We start from the raw sequence: 23189 nt of genomic DNA, 5'->3' as shown, positions 1-23189 counted from the left end.
ACTCCTAAAGGCATTTATTGCTACAAAGTAATGCCTTTTGGCTTGAAGAATGTTGGTGCCACATATAAAAGGGCAATGCAGAATATCTTTGACGACATCCTCCACAAGAATATGGAATGCTATGTGGATGATTTAGTGGTGAAATCAAGAAAGAGAAGAGACCACTTGCAACACTTAAGAATGTGTTCTAACGACTCCGGAGATATCAACTTAGAATGAACCCATTGAAATGTGAATTTGGAGTTACATGGAAAATTCCTTGGCTTCGTTGTTCGACATCGAAGGATTGAGATAGATCAAGCCAAAGTTGATGCAATCTTGAAGATGCCCGAGCCCAGAAATATACATGAACTGAAAAGTCTACAAGGAAAATTGGTGTACCTTTGAAGATTCATCTCAAATCTAGCAGGGAAGTGCCAACCTTTTAGCTGTCTCATGAAGAAGGGTGTACCTTTTGAATGGGACCAAGATTGTAGCAACGCATTCCAAAGCATCAAATCCTACTTGATGAAACCTTCGGTTCTGGCATCCTCTATACAAATAAAAGCTATTTATTCTATATATTGCTGCCCAAGAAAGGTCAGTTGGAGCCCTTTTGGCCCAAGAAAATGGTGAAAGTAAAGAAAATTCCCTCTACTACTTGAGTAGGATGATGACCCCAAACGAGATGAAGTATTCTCTGATTGAAAATTTGTGTCCGGCATTGGTTTTCGCAATTCAAAAGCTAAAGCACTACTTTCAAGCTCATGTTATCCGTTTCGTCTCAATGGCAAACCCAATCAAGTTTGTTATGTCAAAACTCGTCCTCAATGATCGATTAGCAAGGTGGTACCTCCAATTTCAACAATTCGAGATTGTATACATCCCATAAAAATTTGTGAAAGGGCATGTTTTGGCAGATTTCTTGGTAGATCATCCAATACCTGATGATTGGGAGTTGACTGATGAATTATCTGATGAGGATGCAATGATCATCGAAGTGCACCCACCATGGAAAATGTATTTTTATGGTGCGTACATCATGAAGGAGCTGGTGCAGGTGTTGTGTTTGTCACTTCTCAAGGAGAAGTCTTGCCATATTCATTCACCTTAACACAACACTGCACTAACAACGTTGCGGAATATCAAGCACTCATACTTGGTCTTGAGATGGCCGTTGATATGAGACAACTCCAATTACATATTTTTGGAGACTCTAAGTTAGTGATCAATCAATTGCTAGGTAGCTACGAGGTCAAAAATCCAGAATTGCATCTTTATCATGATTATGCGCAGAAATCGATTGGATGTCTTGGCAATGTAACTCTTCAGCATGTGCGAAGGAAGGAAAACAAGAAAGCTGACGCCTTAGCTGCTCTAGCTTCGACATTGACTCTGCCGGCCAGACACAAATCACTATCTGCCAAAAATGGATAGTACCACCAGATGAGAACTAGGATGAAGAAAGAAAGCTCGAGCGTTTGGTAGTCGTCGCCGAAGTTGAGAAGGTTGATTGGCGACAAACCATGATCGACTACTTATATTATGGGATACTTCCAGAAGATCCAAGGAGAAAAACCAAAATTTGTCGGTATGCCCCTCGCTTCCCTTACTACAAAGACACTTTGTATCGAAGATCATTTGAGGGAGTTCTCTTGCGTTGTTTAGGGGAAGATGAAGCAACTCAAGCTATGCAAGAGGCAAACTCTGGAGATTGTGGATCACATCAATCTAGGCCGAAGCTCCACTTTCACATCAAGAGGATGGGTTACTACTGGCCGACAATGGTGAAAGATTGCTTAGATTATGCTTAAAGATGCAAGGCTTGCCAGTTTCACGCAAATTTTATACACCAACCACCTGAAATGTTACACCCTACTATTGCATCTTGGCCATTTGACGCTTGGGGATTATATGTTGTTGGACCACTTCCAAAATCTTCTGGAGGACATCTATACATCTTGGCTGCAACTGATTACTTCTCAAAATGGACCAAGGTCGTCGCTCTCAAGAAAATGAAGAAAGAGAATGTTGCAAACTTCATTTGAGTGAACATCATATATCGTTTCGGCATTCCTAGTTATATAATAACAGATAATGGCAAATCGTTCGATAACAAATTGATGACCAAGATCTGTGAACTTTTTGGCTTCAAGCAACGTAATTCGTCAATGTATTATGCTACTGCAAATGGACTAGCCGAAGCATTTAACAAGATACTTTTCAACTTATTAAAGAAGGTCGTCTCCAAGTCTAAAAGAGATTGGCATGACATAATGGGAGAAGCTTTGTGGTCATATCGGACGACTCATCATACGCCGACACAAGCAACTCCTTATTCTCTTGTTTATGGAGTCGAAGCACTTCCTCTTGAGCGTCAGATACCATCCTTGCGGCTTGCTATCCAAGAAGGTCTTACTGAAGAAGAAAATGCTCATTTACGCCTTGAAGAACTAGAGTCCCTTGATGAAAAAAGGCTAGAAGCTCAACAAAGTCTTCAATGTTATCAAGCTTGTCTTTCACATGCTTTCAACAAAAAGGTTCGCTTGAGGTCCTTCCAAGTTGGCAATTAAGTTTTTGCAGTAAGAAGACCAATTATCACCTCTCGCAAATCCGGGGGCAAATTCACTTCAAAATCGGATGGTCCATATGTTGTGCAAGAAGCCTATTCAAGTGGAGCTTACAAGTTAGTTGATGCAGATGGCATGATAATTGGCCCTATCAATGGGAAATGTTTGAATAGGTACTATCATTGAAGAATAAACGCTCCTTAAGGCACGAGTCTAAACTGCATGTTGTTATGCTCCTAGCCCGCATGAGCCTAAACTGCGAATGACACTAAAAAAAAGAAGTTCGCTAGGTTGAAAACCCCGAAAGGGGCGGTCTAAGAAAAAGTTAGGACCTAAAAAAATTTTCTAGGTTGAAAACCTTGAAAGAGGCGGCCTAGGCAAAAAAAAGTCCGCTAGGTTGAAAACCTCAAAAGAGGCAGCCTAGGCAAAATTTAGGACATATATAAAAACAAACTCACTTATTTTGAACTACGTTATGACTTGATCCTCTTGACCGAGGTACGTAGGCAGCTTACAGTTTCATTCTAAGTTCAGTCGCATAAGCTTTTAAAATAGATGTGTTTCAACGTGACATGATCATCAAAATTCAAGCTGAGGCATCACGTTGATTACTCAAATAGGCGCATATTGCAGAAAGAAAGAAAGCAATTTGTGTTGAGCCAAAATGGACATTTCATTGCTTCAATGCTACAAGGATCTGATACATCATTGTCAAGAGACTAAAAGGATGAAAATATTTATACTTCGTCCTATACAAAGAATCTAAGACATAAAAGCAATTGACGCGAAAGATTGTCGCTATCTTGTCTTGAATGCCTTTCCAAGTTCACTTTATTTCTTCAAAACACGATGCTATCATAAAGCTTTGCGTAGTTGAATCCAATGTGAATTGTTCCCCCACCATGTGGCCTAACTGAAAAATTTCTAATTTGGGTTCCGAAGGGTCAAGAAATACATGATCTGAAACTTTGACTAATCTAGAAGGTCTTATGCCGCAAAGACTTCTATATGCATGCGAATATGAAAGTTCACTGTAGTTGTGTCGACTTCACGAATTTTCTATTGGTAGACAGAAAAAAGTTCTGCCATGAAATTTGAGGTACTTAAGATCTCTGAGTTTACTTTCTAACAGCACAAATGGATTGCAGTTTCGACACTCCAAGCTCAACAATCGATTTTTTCGCTGAAAGTACACGAATCTGAAAGTTTACTGCAGTTAGGTCAAGTTTGGAAATTTTCTGTTGACAGTCTTAAAGGAGTTCTACCATGAAATTTATATAAGTTTTAGATCTCCGATTCTACTTTTTGACACCACAAACGGATTGTAATTCCAGTACTCCTAGCTCGAGATATAATTATTTTCCAAAAGTACGCAAATCTGAATGTTCACTGCAATTGAGTCGACTCCGTAAATTTCTGTTGACAGTCCCAAAGAAGTTCTGTTATAAAATGCATATGAGTTTTGGATCTCTGAGTCTACTTTCTGACACCGCAAAAAGATTGTAATTCCGATACTCCTAGCTCAAGATACAATTATTTTCACCAAAAGTACACAAATTTGAAAGTTCACTACAGTTGAATCGACTTCGCGAATTTTCTGTTGACAGTTCGAAAGAAGTTATGTTATAAAATTTATATTAGTTTTAGATCTCTTATTCTACTTTTTGACACTGCAAACGGATTGAAATTACGATACACCTTGCTCAAGATACAGTTATTTTTACTGGAGGCACGCAAATCTGAAAGTTCAGTGTAGTTAAGTCGGCATCGCGAAATTTTGTTGATAGCCCCAAAGGAGTTCAGCCATGAAATTCATAGGTACTTCAGGTATCTGAGTTTTTTTTTCTAACGGTGCAAACAGATTGTAATTCCGATACTAGCTCAAGATATGACTTTCTTTAACAAGAGCGCGCGAAGAAACAAAGCCAACACACAAGACATGTGCTGAAATTTAAGAAAGAAATAATTGAGAGTAACGGAGGGAATCCAGGTCTCAAAGAGAGATGTCACATACTAAAAAAATAAAGATACTTTTATTGCCCCAAGAAATAAGTATTCCATTACATGATATTAGTTATAAAAAAATCGTAAGTCGAGAATCCTAAGCAAAAAAAACTCTAAAATCATGGAAAAGGTTTGAAGCTAAAGATTTGTTGGTGGCTTGTCTCAACTGCCCCTTTCATGAGGGATAATTTCTCTGCTTCATCATCAGATAATGGATGATTGGCTTCAATGGTATAAATCTCCTCTTCGGTAATGTCAATATTCTCTTGACTTTTAGCCAACTTAACTTGTTGTTTATCCAAGAGCGCGACGATTTTCTTCTTTCTGGAGACCAAGGCAGCTAGCTGTTGTTCAACACACGCAAGATTGGCTTGAATTTTCTCTACAAACTCTTTCACTTTTTTATATTCCTGTTTTGCATCATCGAGGCATCGTCATGCATCAGAAAGTGACTTTTGGTGAAATTCTTTAATCATCTTAGACGACTTAAAGCATCATAATCTGCATACGTCTTGAAAAAAGCCTCAAAAAGAGCCTCTAAAGTAGAAGTATAAATAATATTCTCTTTCTTAATTTGCTCAACTGTCAAAGCGATACTTTCCTCCAACTTGTGAAGCTATCCAGAGAATCAAGAGAGAACTCTTCGATCCATTCACACAAGGTATGCCACATCATTTAACAAAAGAAAGTTTAATACGGGAAATAGTCTCTTTTGGTTCGAAGTTTGGAGCATCACGATGCAACGGCCATGGAGTAGGATCAAAGGATTTTAGACGTTTTCCTTGACTTGCGGCAGCCTCCATCTTACTCGTCATGGCTGGCTTAGAAAGCATAACATCTTCTGGAAGAACAAGGTGTGACTCTTTGGGTAGACTCAAATGTTACACCCCGTGTTTTCGTACGTAAGAGTACATCATAAATCAATTAATGTAAGCTCAGAAAGGGAATCATCTTTTAAAAGCTTACAAAGTTAGTTCATCATGTTAACGTGGAGGTTACAAATATTTAAGATTATTAGTACCAAGTAGCAAGAGGGTTTGAAGGCTTAGAAGCTAAACGAATTGAAGAAAATAAGTTTCGTCGAAAGTCGACAAGTTGGAATGTTTTACCATGTACTTTTGGGGTGATACTAGGGTTATTAACATTATAAGGAGATTATATTATGAGTTATTTTAGTCGTACGATAGTTGGTGTTATGTTTTGAAGTCAAGCGAGTCGTGGAACAAAAGTTGGAAAAAGGTCATCACAAGTTCCATTCATAAATGTGCTAAACATTAGGTCAAATGTAACTGAGTTTTTCTCCTAATATACTTGGAATTAGGGGATGATCTACCTATCAAATTAAATATCTATGAGTCTAGTTTCTAATGCAATAAACCGTTTGTTGATACGATATTGGAGTAGAGAGATATTTGCATTTTTGCGAGACAGCGCAGACTGGTAGGTGACAAGTAGGTGCATCACCTACTTGCCAAAAGGAGAGGTCTCAATTAAACCTCCTAAAGTCGGCCAAGAGGGGAAATTTAAAGGATTATAAACTCAATTATTTCACCCATCTTCCAGACTTTGAAAACCTAATTGAACCCCTGCAACTCCTCCCCAAAAATCCCACACAAACCCTAGGGTATTCCGGGTGTTACGACGCGATTCTAGTGCTGAAAAGTCCGGACAGCATGCTAGTTTCTCTTTCTCCTTCTTGTATCCGTGTTGAGGAACTTATTTTTGATGAAAAAGGACCAGGTTTCGTGGGTGATACTCAGTACAAGGTATGTTTATGCTTCTCCTTCCATTATTTATGCGTTTGCGAGTTGTAACTCGATCGTAAAGAATAGACCTAGCTAGTTTCGGAAGAATGGTATGTTGTTTGATCTTGTGCAATAGTTGGATGGTTGTGAACTTATTTTTAAGTTAAATTCATGGCTGATTTATTGGATAAGAGGTGTAATGATGTACTTTTGGTTGTATTTCTCAATTTGAAAGAAAAGACAAGTCGAAACGTGTTTAAGTAAACCGAAAAATTATGTTTGAGTTGATGAACTTGTGGGACTATTTTTGGGCTGTTTCATGTTGGTATTGGGTTGTCTCTTTTACTACTGTTTTTATGGAGTTGAGAGGAGGAAGGGTGTGGAGAAACACCACATAATGGCAAGGTTGTTTGTTGGTCGTTCATCGTAACATTTTCGGATTGTTTGACACTATTATGGTTGTCGTGTTGTGTATGAAGTGATAGGGGTATGTTGGGCTGTTTGTGATTGTTTTGACTAGTGTGAAGTCATATATATAGGGGAGGTGCTGTCCATTTCATTGTAAAATAGATTGTGGTCGATACATAATAGTTACGACGCTTAAACGATAACGAGAGTGTCATTTCTCTTATTGTAGACTAAGGAGCCGTGAAATTGCATAGCTTGAGGTTGGGAAGAATATACAAGGTATGTTAAGGCACTTCCTTCTTTCTTTTGGCATGATCTAACATGAAATGAACATAAACAATACGCTATTTCATAATGAATCTACTCCTAGAAACTAAGTTTGTCCATGTTGTTCTTTCCGTACAAAGTTATTCTAAGAAAGTATGTATGATCCTTGAGTCCTAGTGAAGTTCATATTGATGGTATGATGTCCATAATGTTAATCAATGGTGCAATGACTTTACGTCACTCCAAAAGGTTTAGAACGTGACTCCATGAGTCCAGCATGCATTATATATGTATCTACTTTACTCTACCGAGCCGCGCTATAGTCGGCCGGGTATGGCACCTATTGTGCAACCACTGATCAGTTGGGTTTTACCGAGCTCCACGTGGCCGGGTATGATTCTACCGAGCCTTATGATGGCCGGGTACGTTTTTACCGAGTCCTCTTTGAGGCCGGGTACGATATGATGATGATGATGCCCACAGAGGCGTATGTTTTTAAAAGTTTATGTATATATATGTATTATGAATTTCATGTCAGTATCCCCTAGAGGCACTCAGATGTTACAGGTTGTATCTCCTCTATCTCTCTTTACATTACTGTTCTTGTTTATGCTCTCCTGCCTTACATACTCGGTACTTTATTTGTACTGACGTCCCTTTTGCCTGGGGACGCTGCGTTTCATGCCCGCAGGTCCCGATAGACAGGTTGACATTCCTCCAAGTAGGCTATCAGTTCAGCGGAAGGCGTTGGTGCACTCCACTTGCTTCGGAGTTTCCTATTTGGTCAGTATGCTTTGGATATGTATTGATTGGTATGGAGGGGCCCTGTCCCGACCTTTATGATATTAGGTACTCTTAGAGGCTTGTAGACAGATGTCAGGTGTATGGATACTTGTATGGTCTTTTCGGCTTATGTTTTGAGTTTACAAATGGTCATGTCGGCCTTATAGGCCCGTATGTCACATGTATAAGTTTGCATATCATGGTGGGTCATCATATGTTGAGTATTCCCCTATGTTTCATTCTTGTTATCTCATGACGAGTTTTCTAGCTCATTAACCATGATAGTATGATAAGAAAGATATGTTATGTTGGTACTCGGTTGAGTAAGGCACCGGGTGCTTGTCGCGGCCCATCCAGTTTGGGTCGTGACAAAAGTTCTGTCAATGGAGCATTGTTTGCAGCATGATGTTCAACACCATCAAATGAAGTGTGAGGACTTTTAGCGGCCACACCGAGGGAATTGGGGCTTGTAACACAATCTTCCACCATGTTGTCACCAATTACATCATCATACAACTCATCGACGCCCAACTGTAATTAATAAATAATAAAAAAAGAAAAAAGAAAGAGTAAATTTGAAGAAAATAATATTTACTCATTTCTCCAGTTCAGACAACGGCATCATTGAGCTAGGGTTACCCTCTATGAAAAATCCAGTATCGATAGTAAGAGCATCCAAGTTAGCAAACTCACTATGGCTCGTGTCCTTAGCCTTCTTCTTTGAATGATTCCAATGTATGTCGTGAATAACATCACTCTCGTTTGATCTGGAAGTCGCACTAACATTCACAATCTCATTGGGAAAAGCAGAAGCTTGAATCCTTTCCTCGTTTGTTGGCACGACGTTGGTTGTCTTTGCAACATCTTTGTTTGGTGAAGTAGGAGGTGCTTTCCTTTTGCAAGGATTGTTTGTCACCTCCACAGTGGTAGTAGTTGTCTTGGAAGTCAACAAAACATGTTTAGCTCCTTTGTCCACATGGGCATCCTTGCCTGTCGAAGGGGTAGACTTGGATAAGACCTTGGTGCTTGGCGAAGGATCTTTGGATCTTAACTTGGACTTGGAAGACCCTTTGTGAGTGTTCTTTTGACGTTGATCATATTTGGAGGATAAAGGAATATCATCTTTCCTTGGAACTTTCAAATGATGTGAGTACTTTGTCGGGAAGAGTGCACTCGACGAGCTGACTACCAATATGCATATTCACGAGTCATTAGAGGCCCTTCTTCTGATGGCGCATAGGGACAATAAACTTTGACGAACCTCCAAGACGAACACAAGAGTCCCAGAATTGCACTAGCATTTTCAATGAGCCATCATAAGGTCGCTCTATGAGGTTGGCAGGAACATCTTGACAAAAGTCGAATTGACGACTAAACCTATGGAGGCTATAAGATTCCACAATATGAATGTCATCATGCCTAAGGGTGATGAAGTTTCAGCGAAGACTTATAAAAAAGTCACTCCAAGAATTCGATTGTTTGTCACGATCGGAAAGATGAAATTCCCTCCCTTGTAGCATAACCAAATGGTGAAGTTGTCGCGCACTAACTTGTTGAAACAACTCACGGGCATTACTAAGGTCAAAATTCTTGGCCATCTTCTCGCCAGAAATCTTGCACATTTACGGACCTCGTTGTGGACGCTTAACACAATAGTAAGTGTCGAAATATGCTCTTATCCATCCATATACATAATGAATAGGAAAGAGTGCTTTGCAGGCGCCCAAATCTTGAGAAGTGGAGACCTCCTTCAAGCCATGGTAGATACTTGCAAGGACTGGAACTGCCAAGGAAAACTTCCATCCATGAGCCATCAAACTCGCGATTTGAAGACACTAGCACGAATATAGTCGATATTCTTGTTGGGAAACACAAATTTGCAAAGCCAGCATGCAAGGAAAGCCGCAAATAAGTCTCAGGTCTAAGTGACTCCTCCACGCCAAGCTCAATAAAGGGGAAATTCTCCTTATCGGTTCATGGTAGGAATCTCGCGTCAATATTTCCAGAAGGATTATGATTCAACTTCGGCCTTGTAGTCCGATTCCTTGATGACTTTTGCGGAGGCTTGGCATACCTACTCATACCTCGAAACCAAAACTCCACCCAATCACGAATGGAGACCTTATGGACATCATCCTTCATGAGTTTGTAGAATGCCGAGAACAGGTGCGGACAACTTCTTGGGAGGAAAGGTTTTCCTTGATTGTCCGCTTGTGTCAACTCCTTAGCCGAGGGGATAACTTCATCGTAGAAGGACCCATGCACCGGAAGGCCTCCGATTGCTCGCAAGTCCCACAAAGAGATGGAGAGTTCACCAATAGAGGTAGAAATTGTGTTGGTAGATGGACGCCAAAGCTCACAAAAGGCACGGAGGACATTCTGATTGTAGTCATATGTGAACAACGAAGCAAAGATGGCGTCATAGACCTTGATGCCATCCAGAGTCAACTTGTTCGGGCAAGAACATCTTCTACCCACTCCAAATATTTGGACGTATATCGAACTTCACCAAAGCCGGAAGGAGGAACACTCCAAGTGGAGAGACATCCATCGTTATCACGATGAGGAGGACTAGCAGATGCGACCTTCTGATGGGTGGAGGACTTCAAAAGTAGGACCTTCATGTTGGTTGCTTTGCCCGAATATCTGTCCAATGCATCCTTTGTCTCTCTAGTTGACCATTTTGCAAGATCAAGGGAGGCATCAAGCGACTTTCTAGCAAGCAGGAAAGCACCTATCACCGGAGGATGAACTTTTAAAGCGAGAACTTGGGTGCGCGGATTCTACTTGTCGCTAATAATCCCAAGGTGTGGATATGGTGTATCGTGGTCGATAAAATGCATCCTTGGTGATGGAATTCACAGTCCTATGTGCTGCTCCGTGAGTTTGCGAAAAGAAAAAGGAAGAATCTATGAAAACTAGCAAAATTGAAAGGGACAGCATATCATAATATATTGCCTAAATTCGAGAAAATATCTTGGAAGATATCGGGATGTTCTGATTATAATTTTTACCTATGTCGTAGCTCCATAATTCTATTTTTCATAGCCACGAACCACTCGTGATTTCGATTCTCCTACACCGAAATATGATTTTTTTAGTGAAGACGCGCAAAGCTGAAATGTCGAGCGCGACAGAACTTGGACCAAGTTTAGGAAACTCAGCTGGGATAATACAATACGAATTTAAATCCAAATTTTTGGTATGTTGCATTACTCCGAGTCTAGTTTCTTTAGCCACAAACCGCTCGTGATTTCGACGTTCCAACACCAAGATATGAAATTGTTTGTGAAGAAGCGCAAAGCTGAAATATCAAACACGACAGAACTTGGAACCAAGTTTAAGAAGTTCACATGGGATAGTATAAAGCAAATTTAACCTCAGTTTTTGAACTTGTATTGCCTCTAAGTGTCTAATTTATGGAGGACCAAATGGATTGAGTTTTGGATATTCCTATGACAAGATGTGAATTATTTTCTGTAAGTGCGCCAAGCTGTCGGACTAACGAGAGACGTCCAACTTAACTAAAGAATAAGAAAAGCTAATTGCTAGTTGCTGCCTGTTGGTTAATACGATGAGGCTGGAGGTATGACCACATTTGAAGATAAGTTATGTTAAGCATGAACTCTTATATAGATTCTCAAAGGCGGTGCCCTTGATACGTTTTCAAAAGAAACAACCATAGCTTGTTGAACAAAGATTTAAAACGTGGAAACAAATTCCAACACTTTTATAATATGTTTGGTAAAAAAACGATTTCAAGTGCTGAATAAGGATTTCAAACATGGAAACAAATTCCAACACTCTTATAATATGTTTGGTAAAAAAGAATTGCTTGTTTAATGTCAAAGTGCTGGAAAATTCTTACCAAATTTGCTAAGTCTTTACTTTGTCCTATGTAAAATGGGTTTGAATTATTTATTTTAAGTCCATACATGTTCTTTCCATAGAAGGAACGACGACCAAGTGTTTCATGGAACAAAAAATACTTATCTGATCGACAAGCCAAGTTATTTTAGAAATTTTGTAATACCACTGCTTAGTTCTGCGTGGTGGTTATTAATTTGCATTGCAAGCTAATATTCAGGCTGCAACGTGGTGATCATGGTATTTACCAAAGGCAGTTGACGCAACTAAATTCTTCTCTAACATTAAAAAAACAAGATAATAACTTTGGTACATCGGACCATTTAACTAAATGATTCACGAAGGGACGTTATCTTCATGGGTACTTCAAGTCTCTTCTTTGATTTCGGCAAGCCTACATCCCAACAAGCCTTGAAGCAGGAGGCACTTATAGACAAATAAAAGTTTATTAAATTTAAATCCACAAGTAATTTGGATTTCATCATATATTAAATACATATTAGTCCAAATGATACTATAGGTTAGTATAATAGGGTCGAGTATTTAAATCTAAAATGAATTGATTTAAATATGTAAGGCCCCGTGAAATTTTTACTCAAAAACCCGAAATCTCGTAGTGCCTAGTTAGGAATATGTGTTAGAAATTTATAAAATTCTTCGCGGCTCACAAGCTCGCTGCGGTTCGGACTTTTTGATTGATCTGTGCATTAAAAAGTTAAGGAAGAATGTTTTTCAGAAGAGCGCGTTTCTGCAGACCATTATGCGGCCACATAATAACAATGCGGACCGCATAGTTACCAGAGTGAGGCAGAATGTTGGCTAAGTTTGAGGACAACTATGCGGCCAATTATGTGATCGCATAATCGATATGCGGGTCGCATAATCGTCGCATAACCTTCTTGGGATTTTTTGCGAAGGGCAGTTCTGCGGTGCATTATGCGATCGCAGAACAGGTTTGTGGACCGCATATTGGTCGCATACCCGGGCAAAATATTCAAGCCTTGAGGGCTACTTTGCGGTCCCTTTTGCGGGCCGCATATCAGTTATGCGGTCGCATATGCGACCGCAGATTGAGTTGGGGCTCCTATTTTCTAACTTTTAAAACCCGACCCCATCTCATTAAAAACACACCGTTAGACCATATTGTGCTATTTTCTGCTACATTTAGAGTGAGAAAAAGAGTTCTAGAGGGAGAAGGTAATTCTCACCAAGTCATTATTCAATCCTTGCCCAATCTTTGAAGATTATCAAGTAAAGCTATTAAGCCTTCATCTTAAGAGGTAAGAACTTGTGCCCTAACTTTTGATTTCGAAAATTCCTACTAAAAATGAGTAATTAACAAGGGGGTTCATGAGTATAAGGATTGATTATCTTGCATGCATATATGACAAAAGGGTATGGGGAGATGGTGAGCTAAAAATATAACGAATGGGGTGTAGAGTGATAGAACTTTTCACAATAAGGTCTTAAAATCATAATGCAAACTTAGTGCTTGATAATATACTCGAATGAGCTAGAATCTTGATCATCTCTCTAATTTTTAGTTCAACTTGTAATTCTCATAAAATAGATTGAAGTTGCTAAGAGTTTCGAAATTTTGTAAGAATTTAAGGAAAGCTCTATTGAGGTATGTATGGCTAAAACCCCCTCTTCTTAGAAATTGAGCTCCCTTGGTTTCCATGCAAATGTTGTAAGTTCCAAAATTTGATTGATGTAGTGCTTGCTATTTCAAATGAATTGGTGTTGCAAGAATATATGTGAAAGGTGTGCCTTAATGTTTCCAATATGCTATTTTGGTAATTTAAGGATGTGTGAAGAATGTGAACCATGTGCTAAAATGCCTAGATTTCAAGTCAAGTTTAAATTGAGATTGTTATGCCAAACTATGTGAAATCCTCTCTATGCTTAAACTTGAATTGCTCTTGTATGTGCCTATTATCTTAAATCGCAAGGTTAACGTTGAAAGTGGAAATGATTTGAAATGTGGGGGAAAAGAGTTTGAGTTATGAAATGTGGCCTAGTGCCAAGTATGATATGATAATTGTGGCCTCAAGTGCCGATGAACTGATACATGTGAAATAAAGATTAAAATGAGATGATTGATGAAAAAGAAAAACGTCTTGGCAAGATGGCCTAGCCGATCGGGCCGCGATCGGATGCCATGCCGCACACATGGTGGTATTGTGCTGATATTGAAACCGGAAAGTGGGAACGAAATTGTGACTGAGGTACATGTTTCAAATGAGGCAACCTAGCCGATCGGGTCGTGATCGGACTCCGCGCAAGAAAGCGGTGGTATTGTGAATGATGATGTAACAGTGTTAAATGTCCCAACCTAAAGCTACGGAAATTGTGTGAAAACTATGTGATCCCTTATTTGATGATGTGGTGATTTTTTAAATCTTTGTTGACCCTTATTATTTCATTATTCTTGTATGGTTGTTCTTTCTAATGAGATGGTGTTTAGTTATACATACTAGTACTATTCCATGGTACTAACGTCCCTTTTGCCGGGGGCGCTACATCTTTGAATGGATGTAGGTGGTTCCATAGCAGACAGTGCCGATCGTAGATAGCAGTGCATCCTCCTCTCAGCAGCCTTGGTGAGCCCCCTTTTCCTTCCAGGGGTTATGCAGTGTATCTTTTGTTATAAACTACCACTTTTGAGGTATAGCCGGGGCCTTGTTGTCGGTATCATCATAACTGTCTTTTGCATCTTTAGAGGCTCCGTAGACATTTATGTGGCTTACATACGGGTGTTAGATGGGTCACTGAACTGTGTTGTAATTCTAAACTCTTGTTCCGTTAAACTGTAACTATATGAAGTTTAGGAAACTTAACTATGGTTTAAGGTTTGTAATATAAAATGAACTAGAAATGTTTTATGTACGATCGTTCCTACTATCTAATTAAATGAAAGAATGGTTTCTTGATCATAGTGAGTTGGGTAGAGAGTGCCCAAAAAGGCTTGCTCAGTCGGGTTCACTCGATTGAGCGCCGGTCGCGCCTCCCAAGGTTGGGGCATGACAAAATAATAATCCAATGTATTATTGGGCTAGCCCGTCAATTGGTCTTCTATCAAATGGGTTGGCCCATAAGCCTCAAGACCAATGATCCACTAGGATTTTCTTGGAGATTACTCCACCCCACACCTATATAAAAGGGTCAAAAGAGAAGGCTAAGACAAGCAAGTAAGCAAAAGGAAAGGCTAAAGAAACTTTGAAGAATAGCATCAAGGTCTCCATCCATATCTGCAATCGTCGTCTGTGGTCAAATTTCAAAGGCGAACTCAAATCATAGGCGGGCTGCTTCAGATCTTCCGTTAATGACAACCCAATACCAAATCCCGGTTCGTGACGACCTTCAAATTGTTCGTAAGGTACTACAAATCTGAAATCCGTCAAGTTCAAGATCAAACTCTCAAGCTCTTGAACCATCCGTGAGGAAAAGAATCAGAGGATTACGTCTCTTTGGATTTAGAGATATTTTAGAGATTGTAACCCCATCACTTGAAATCGAATATAATATTTGTCACTATATTTCTTGTCTTGAATATCATTTTCAGGAGCGAAATTTAGTTGTTACAGATACTTTGGGTTGTTATTGTTGCTTGGTGAGTAAGAGTGAAAAGCACGAAGGGTGTTGTCGCGCCTTATTTGCATATTGTTATCATTGATTAAGTGAATGTGAGGATTAAAGCACGAAAGGTGATATCGTGCACTTGATTGCTTTACTATCAATTATCATATCATGTGAGGATGAGAGTAAAAGCACGAAGGATGATGTCGTGCCATTTCATTTGTCATATGATGTGAGGAAGAGAGTAAAATCACGAAGAATGATGCCATAGCATTGCATTTATCATATCATGTGAGGAAGAGAGTAAAAGCATGAAAGGTTATGTCGTGCCATTGCATTTATTATCTTATATGGTGAGGATGAGAGTAAAAGCATGAAGGGTGATGCCGTGCAATTTGATGATTCCATTGCTTTTACTTCATACTTGAATTGTGAATTTAATTGGCTGTTTCGTTGCTTATTTCGGAAAAAGACATACTTGGTGATTTTGTACTATTTGTTCCGGTTGGTGTCACTTTTAGATGCCCCTACCCTGTTATTTCTTATAAATGCTTTACTTGTTATTTCTATTGCTTTATATATATACATGCATAAATTTTTAATAGGTATCTTGTCTTAGCCTCGTCGGGGTTAGGCTCGTCACTTGCTGAGTACATTGGGTCGGTTGTACTTATACTACACTTATGCATTACTTATGCGGATTTTGACGTTGGTACCAGTGGAGTCCGGAAAGGTACTTACCAGTCCGTGATTCGAAGTAGAGTTGCATTCTGTTCGCAGGCCCTAGGGTCACTTTCCTATAACTACTGTATTTCTTTTAATTTTATTTCAGAAAGTATTGTATTTCTTTTGAACCCTTGTATTTAGATGGATCTAGACGTTCATGTACTTGTGACACCAGATTTTGGGGTGATTTATGTTATGCTATTGGCCAGTTACTAGACATTTATTACTTTTCCTTATCTTACATTATCTGCTGTGTTGGCTAGTCTGACATTCGGTGCGAGGCGCCATCACGGCCCCGCGATTGGGATTTCGGATCGTGACACTACACATCAGCATTTAGCCAAAGAATCAATCTCAATTGGATTCAAACTTTATATTTGTCTTACAAAATTTATTAAATATATATAAATTATTAATTCACTAACTTATACTAACTATAAAAGATGAATAGGCCGATCAAACAAGAAGGGTTTATTACATATCCAAATAAGATAATTGTGCATCTCTGAAGTTCTCAAGCATGCCATTGCCACATCACCAATAGTGGCGCAAAAGACGACCTCTTGACATTGACTTAACAAAAACTATGTTACTCCTCTCCCACTTTCATATACTTTGTTTTTTAATAAGTCTCAAATAAATGACATCTTCTCTTTCTGAAAATTAGTTAATCTTAATATTTACAATTTATCTTAATGACATGATTTTTTGCGACCCATTTGATTTAAAACTTTATTTTTTTATAAGAAAAGAAGAAATGCAAAGACATGAAACTCTCATAACTGCTTATTTTACCGAATAATTTTGTTACTTTTCATATATTTGATCTATGTATCAAAAGTTTCTTTAATTTCTTACATGTTCACATAAAAGAGGACAGAGGACAAACAAATAGTACTCCGTAACAATAAAGTAAGAGGTTGTTTGGTTCGAAGACAAGTTATATTTGGTTTAGATATGCTGGTATAGTGATACTAAGATTAGTTATGTTGAGATTAGTCATCCTGATATTATTTTTTATTCACTATTTGATATGTTGTATTAATTCTGGGATTGTCAATTTTACTACTTTATCCTGAGATTATTATTCCACCTTCTAGCAGATATAAGTTATTTCGGTACTATTCTTTTTAATCCTAGGATAACTTATCTCAGAATTAATAACCAAACAAGAGATAAGGCGATATTGAATTTTTATCTCAAAATTATTTTTACTTATCCATCATACCAAACTACCCTTAAAGATTAAAAATAGTTCAGTTATACTCTCTTACTGTCAACTATAGTTCCATTTGCTCCTCTATATAAACCAGCCAATACCTCTTTCATTAATACACCAACACCAAATATAGTTCCTTCTCACTTCTCTGTCTCTATCATATATAATAATCTTTCCTCCCCAAAAGGATCATGAGAACAGACATAGAAAGCCTTTGGGTTTTTGCCTTAGCTTCAAAATGCAAATCTTTCACCTCCTTAAACTCAATTATTTTCCCACTTTTTCTTGTTCTCATTTGGCTAGTTATGAACCTTATTTACTGGTCTTACCCTGGTGGTCCTGCTTGGGGAAAACACAAACTCAGAAATAACTCTTCTTTAGTGACAAAACCAATTCCAGGCCTAAAAGGGTTTCCTATAATAGGAAGCATGAACCTTATGGTTGGTTTAGCACACCACAAAATATTAGCCATGGCAGAAAATTTACAAGCCAAACGTTTAATGTCATTTAGCCTAGGTGAAACCAGAGTCATTGTTACATGTAATCCAGATGTAGCAAAAGAAATACTCAACAGTTCAGTTTTCGCTGATCGTCCAGCTAAAGAATCAGCCTATAGGCTAATGTTTAATAGAGCAATTGGTTTTGCTTCTTATGGTGTTTATTGGAGAACACTTAGAAAAATTTCAGCTGCTCATCTTTTTTCTCCTAAGCAAATTATAGCCTCTGAAAAACCAAGGTCCCAAATTGCAGAACAGTTAGTTACTATGTTTAAAGACAGTCCAAATGACGTTTTACGTGTTAGAGATGGTTTAAAATTGGCTTCTTTAAATAATATGATGTCTTGTGTTTTTGGAAAATTTTATAATCTTGATTCTTGTAATATGGAGATTGAGGAGTTGATAAAATTGGTAGATGAAGGGTATGAATTATTGGGTATGCTTAATTGGTCTGACCATTTATCTTGGTTATCTGACTTTGATCCACAGAAAATTAAACAGAGATGTTCAGAGATTGTGCCTAAAGTGAATAAGTTTGTGAGAAGGATTATTGATGAACATAAAGCTCAATCTGGTCAAAATCATGGTGATTTTGTGGATGTTTTGCTATCTCTTCAAGGTTCAGAGTGTTTATCAGAGTCTGATATGATTGCAGTACTTTGGGTAAGCAACGAATAACATACAAATAGAAATCAAACGAACATAACTAACCACTTCTTTTTCTTCTTAAACAACTAGTCCTTTTCGAGAATTTTTGCTCCTTAATATCTTTTGGCTACTCCGTTTCATTTGATGTGACACACTCCTATAGGCGTAGCAATTTGAGCCCAAACTCATTTAACGTGTTCAATCCGTCTATGATTAGGTTGGTCATTGACCCGTTCATTTGTCGAACTCAGATCATCTTGACACAGCCCATCTAAAGTTGGACTGATTTTTAGCCCATATTGATCTATAAGTAACTTTAAAATAATTCTTTTTTGTTTGATATGCTATATATGACCATAATAAAAGGAAAAAAAGTCCTATTTGATAATTAAACAATTCATTAGAAAATAACACATATTAATTATAGTTTGATAAGAGTTGGGCGGGTTGGGCTATGATCCAAATTTTAGCCCATCTCAGTCCAAGTAACTTTGGGCAGGTCATTTCTTGATTCAGCCCATTTTGACACGCCCAAAATCAGCCCAACCCACCCATTTGACAGCCCTACTCTTTAATTTGTTATAAAAATCATTTTTCTTTTTTAAATTCGGTACACAATTAAATAAGATCACATAAAATTGGGCGATGGGATATTTGGTTGCTTTCTATTTAACTTTAATATTAGTGTAATAGGTGGTTAAGAGGTCACAATCAACAGCGATTAAAGAGTTCAAATATCAGTGACCACCTGACTACTGATGTTGTTTCTTACTTCAATTTTCGTGTCAATTATATGAAAAAAAGTTTCAAAACTCTGATATTTCTTAGGTCAATTTAGGCAATATCACACTTGGAATCAGCACGTTTATGATTTCACAATTACAATTGCTTTCGGAGCAACTACCTTTTCTATTTCCCTCTTTATTAATGGGCACCATGGCGCATTTGCTCTTGGATATTTTTATTTAAACACGTAAAAAGAATCCAATATGTCCAAAATGAGCTTATATTCTTTTTGTTTATGGAGATTCATAGAAGAATAAAGAACCATATCGAAATAGATTGTAATTAGTTATCTATCTTTTTCTTTGGGTATATCAATCCACACTTTTTATACAATTATGTGTGATTACCTTTTATTAATTCTTCACATTGTAAGTGTATAAATATTGAAGGTTGTATTTGCAGGAAATGATATTTAGAGGGACTGACACCGTGACAGTATTGCTAGAGTGGATATTAGCACGAATGGTGCTTCATCCGAATGTTCAGTCAAAAGTCCAAGCCGAGATAGACAGAATCGTCGGTAGATCACGAGCCGTAACGGAATCCGACATAACAGAGATGATATATTTACCTGCAGTAGTAAAAGAAGTACTCAGGTTGCACCCTCCTGGCCCACTACTGTCATGGTCCCGCCTTTCGATAACGGACACCACAGTGGATGGTTATCACGTGCCAGCTGGGACCACGGCAATGGTGAACATGTGGGCCATTACGAGGGATGCAGAAGTTTGGACCGACCCTCTAACGTTTAAGCCCGAAAGGTTCGTGACCAAAGCCCATACTGACGCTGATTTCTCGGTGTTAGGGTCAGATCTACGCTTGGCACCATTTGGGTCCGGAAGGCGATCTTGCCCCGGAAAGACACTTGGCTTGACCACAGTCACTTTTTGGGTTGCAACGCTTTTGCACGAATTCGAGTTTGAGCCCTGCAGCAACGTTGACTTGTCTGAGGTATTGAAGCTCTCTTGTGAAATGGCCCACCCACTTATGGTCAAGATCCGATCCAGACGTACTGCATCAAATTAAATGTGATATCATATTTTAAAAAAAAAAAAAAGGAGAGACAGTTCCTCTATATATTCGTCTACTGTTTGGTCATCTTAAATGTTTGATTGTAACGCTTCTTTTCTTTTCCCCCTCTTTCTTACTTTGCATTGATGTTTAGACAGTTGATTTGGGTTTTGCTTGTACAAATGATGGTTCAGTTAATATAAATTTCAGCTATGGTAAATATCATATTGTCGTTCTCTCTCTTTTTACTTATCATATGGCGCACACGCACAAGCATAATGAAGCTTCTCGAGAACTGCTCAATTATCTATAGTTAATAATTTTAAGAAAATAACTACTCTGTTAAAAAAATATAGCTCAAAGTAACAATATAAAACAAGAAAATAAGTAGAATAAGAGAAGAAGAGATAACTTTCTTATTTCATCAAGTGTTCAAGTGTATTCCATCTCACATTTCATGCCTCTATTTATACTATTACATATGAAGGTTACAAAATCATTGTCTTAAACATGGCATTAACACTTGAGATCATGGGGGAAGATCATGGGGAGGGGTTATGGAGGTGTGGGAGTTACAATCATAATGGTGATGAGTAGTGGGAGGTAATTTACATCATGGGTGAAAGTAGTGGGAGTAGTGGACATCCACATTTATTAAATATTTTATAACATTCCCCCTTGGATGTCCAAAAAAATAGATAATATGCCTCGTTAAAACCTTACTAAGAAAAAACCCTGTGGGAAAAAATCTTAGTGAAGGAAAAAGAGTACACATATCTCTAATACGCTTTATTTGCTGCCTCGTTAAAAACCTTACCAGTAAAACCCAGTGGGACAAAACCTAGGCTAAGGGAAAAAGAGTACAGCGCGTATCTTACTCCCCCTCATGAAAATATCACTTTATTTCTCGAAGACGTCGCATTCCAATCTTCTGTCTCAACTTCTCAAATGTTGAGGTTGGTAAGGCCTTAGTGAACAGATCAGCCAAATTTTCACATGAACGAATCTGTTGAAAATTAATTTCACCATTTTGTTGAAGATCATGCGTGAAAAAGAACTTTGGTGAAATATGCTTTGTTCTGTCTCCTTTGATGTATCCTCCTTTCAGTTAAGCAATACAAACAGCATTGTCTTCATATAGTATTGTTGGATTATCCTTTTCCATAAGAAAACCACACATTTCCTGAATATGCTGAGTTATTGATCTTAACCAAACACATTCCCGACTAGCTTCATGAATGACTATTATCTCAGCATGATTTGAAGATGTGGCAGCTATTGTTTGTTTCATTGAACGCCATGATATAGCAGTACCTCCATATGTAAACAAATAGCCCGTTTGAGATCGGGCTTTATGTGGATCAGACAAATAACCTGCATCGGCATAGCCAATCATTTCTGACTTGAATTCATTAGAATAAAACAATCCCATATCTATGGTTCCCCGAAGATATCTAAATATATGCTTAACACCATTCCAATGTCTTCTTGTTGGGGAGGAGCTGAATCTTGCTAATAAGCTCACTGCAAAAGCAATATCTGGTCGAGTATTGTTGGCAAGATACATCAGTGCCCCAATTGCACTAAGATATGGAGTTTCATCACCAACGAGCTCTTCATCATTTTCTTGAGGCCGAAATGGATCTTTATTTATATCAAGCGATCTCACAACCATTGGGGTACTCAATGGATGTGCATTATCCATGTAAAATCGCTTTAAAACCTTTTCAGTATATGTTGATTGATGGACAAAAATTCCATTTGGTACATGCTCAATTTGTAGGCCAAGACAAAATTTTGTCTTACCGAGATCTTTCATTTCAAACTCTTTCTTCAAACACTCTATAGCCTTTAGAAGCTCTTTAGAAGTGCCAATGATATTCAAGTCATCAACATACACAGCTATGATGACAAATTCAGATCCAGACCTCTTAATAAAGACACAAGAGTAAATAGGGTCATTTTTGTACCCTTCCTTTAGCAAATACTCGCTAAGGCGATTGTACCACATCCTCCCTGCTTGCTTCAATCCGTATAAGGATTTCTGAAGCTTTATTGAACAAGTTTCTCTTGAACTTTTATGTGCTTCAGGAACTTTAAATCCTTCAGGGATTTTCATAAAAATTTCATTATCCAGTGAGCCATATAAGTAGGCTGTGACAACATCCATCAATCGCATATCAAGCTTTTCATGGACTGCCAGATTTATTAGATACCTGAAGGTAATTGCATCTACCACAGGAGAATATGTCTCCATATAATCAATGCCAGGCCTTTGCGAAAACCCTTGTGACACAAGTCGTGCTTTATATCTTACGACTTCACCTTTCTCATTTCGTTTTCGCACAAAAATCCATTTGTACCCCACTGGCTTGACACCTTCAGGCGTTCGGACTATTGGTCCAAAAACTTCACGTTTTTCGAGTGAAGCCAATTCCGCTTGAATTGCATTTTTCCATTTTGGCCAATCATTTCTCTGTCTACATTCATCGACAGATTTTGGCTCAAGATCCTCATCTTGTTGCATTATTTCAATTGCAACATTATATGCAAAATTGTTATTAACCACAACGTTATTTCGGTTCCACCTTTTTCCTATAGAGACATAACTTATTGAGATATCTTCATTTTCATCATTTCCAGGTACTAGAACCTCCTGTGGGGTCTTATCAATTGCTATGTCCTTATGTTCCTCTTGAGCAATTGCCTCTATGTTATGATCAACTTGATCATTTGCTCCTTTCCTTTTTCGGGGATTCTTATCCTTGGAACCAATTAGTCTACCACGTTTAAGGCGTGGCCTAGACTCATTTGCATCATCATACTGTCCAGCTGGGACATCAACTCGAATTGGAGCATTTACAGCTGGAATATGCGATTTAGTAACCCGTGGAAGGTTAGTAAATGCATCTGGCAATTGATTTGCAACATTTTGCATATAAATAATCTTTTGGACTTCTTGTTCACATTGATTTGTACGAGGATCCAAACGAGATAGAGATAATACGTTCCAATCTATCTCTTTTTCTAGCTGTTTAATTTCTCCCCCTAATGTTGGAAAAACTGATTCATCAAAATGACAATCAGCAAATCTGGTTGT

At 38.2% G+C, this 23189-nt stretch overlaps 1 protein-coding gene across 1 annotated transcript; it reads left to right on the top strand.

The window, feature by feature from the left end:
- Positions 1 to 17265: 17265 nt before the first annotated feature.
- LOC109214619 (cytochrome P450 78A3-like) lies at positions 17266 to 20324 on the top strand. The gene is made up of 2 exons (XM_019378556.1): positions 17266 to 18307; positions 19481 to 20324. The coding sequence occupies exons 1-2, from the start codon at positions 17339 to 17341 to the stop codon at positions 20102 to 20104; spliced, it is 1593 nt and encodes a 530-aa protein (XP_019234101.1). The 5' UTR covers positions 17266 to 17338; the 3' UTR covers positions 20105 to 20324.
- Positions 20325 to 23189: the final 2865 nt, after the last annotated feature.

The sequence above is a fragment of the Nicotiana attenuata genome, unplaced genomic scaffold (assembly GCF_001879085.1).
Source record: "Nicotiana attenuata strain UT unplaced genomic scaffold, NIATTr2, whole genome shotgun sequence".
In the NCBI taxonomy this organism is placed as follows: domain Eukaryota; kingdom Viridiplantae; phylum Streptophyta; class Magnoliopsida; order Solanales; family Solanaceae; genus Nicotiana; species Nicotiana attenuata.
Note: the sequence above shows the minus strand (reverse complement) of the source record. Positions and strands in the feature narration are given on the sequence as shown.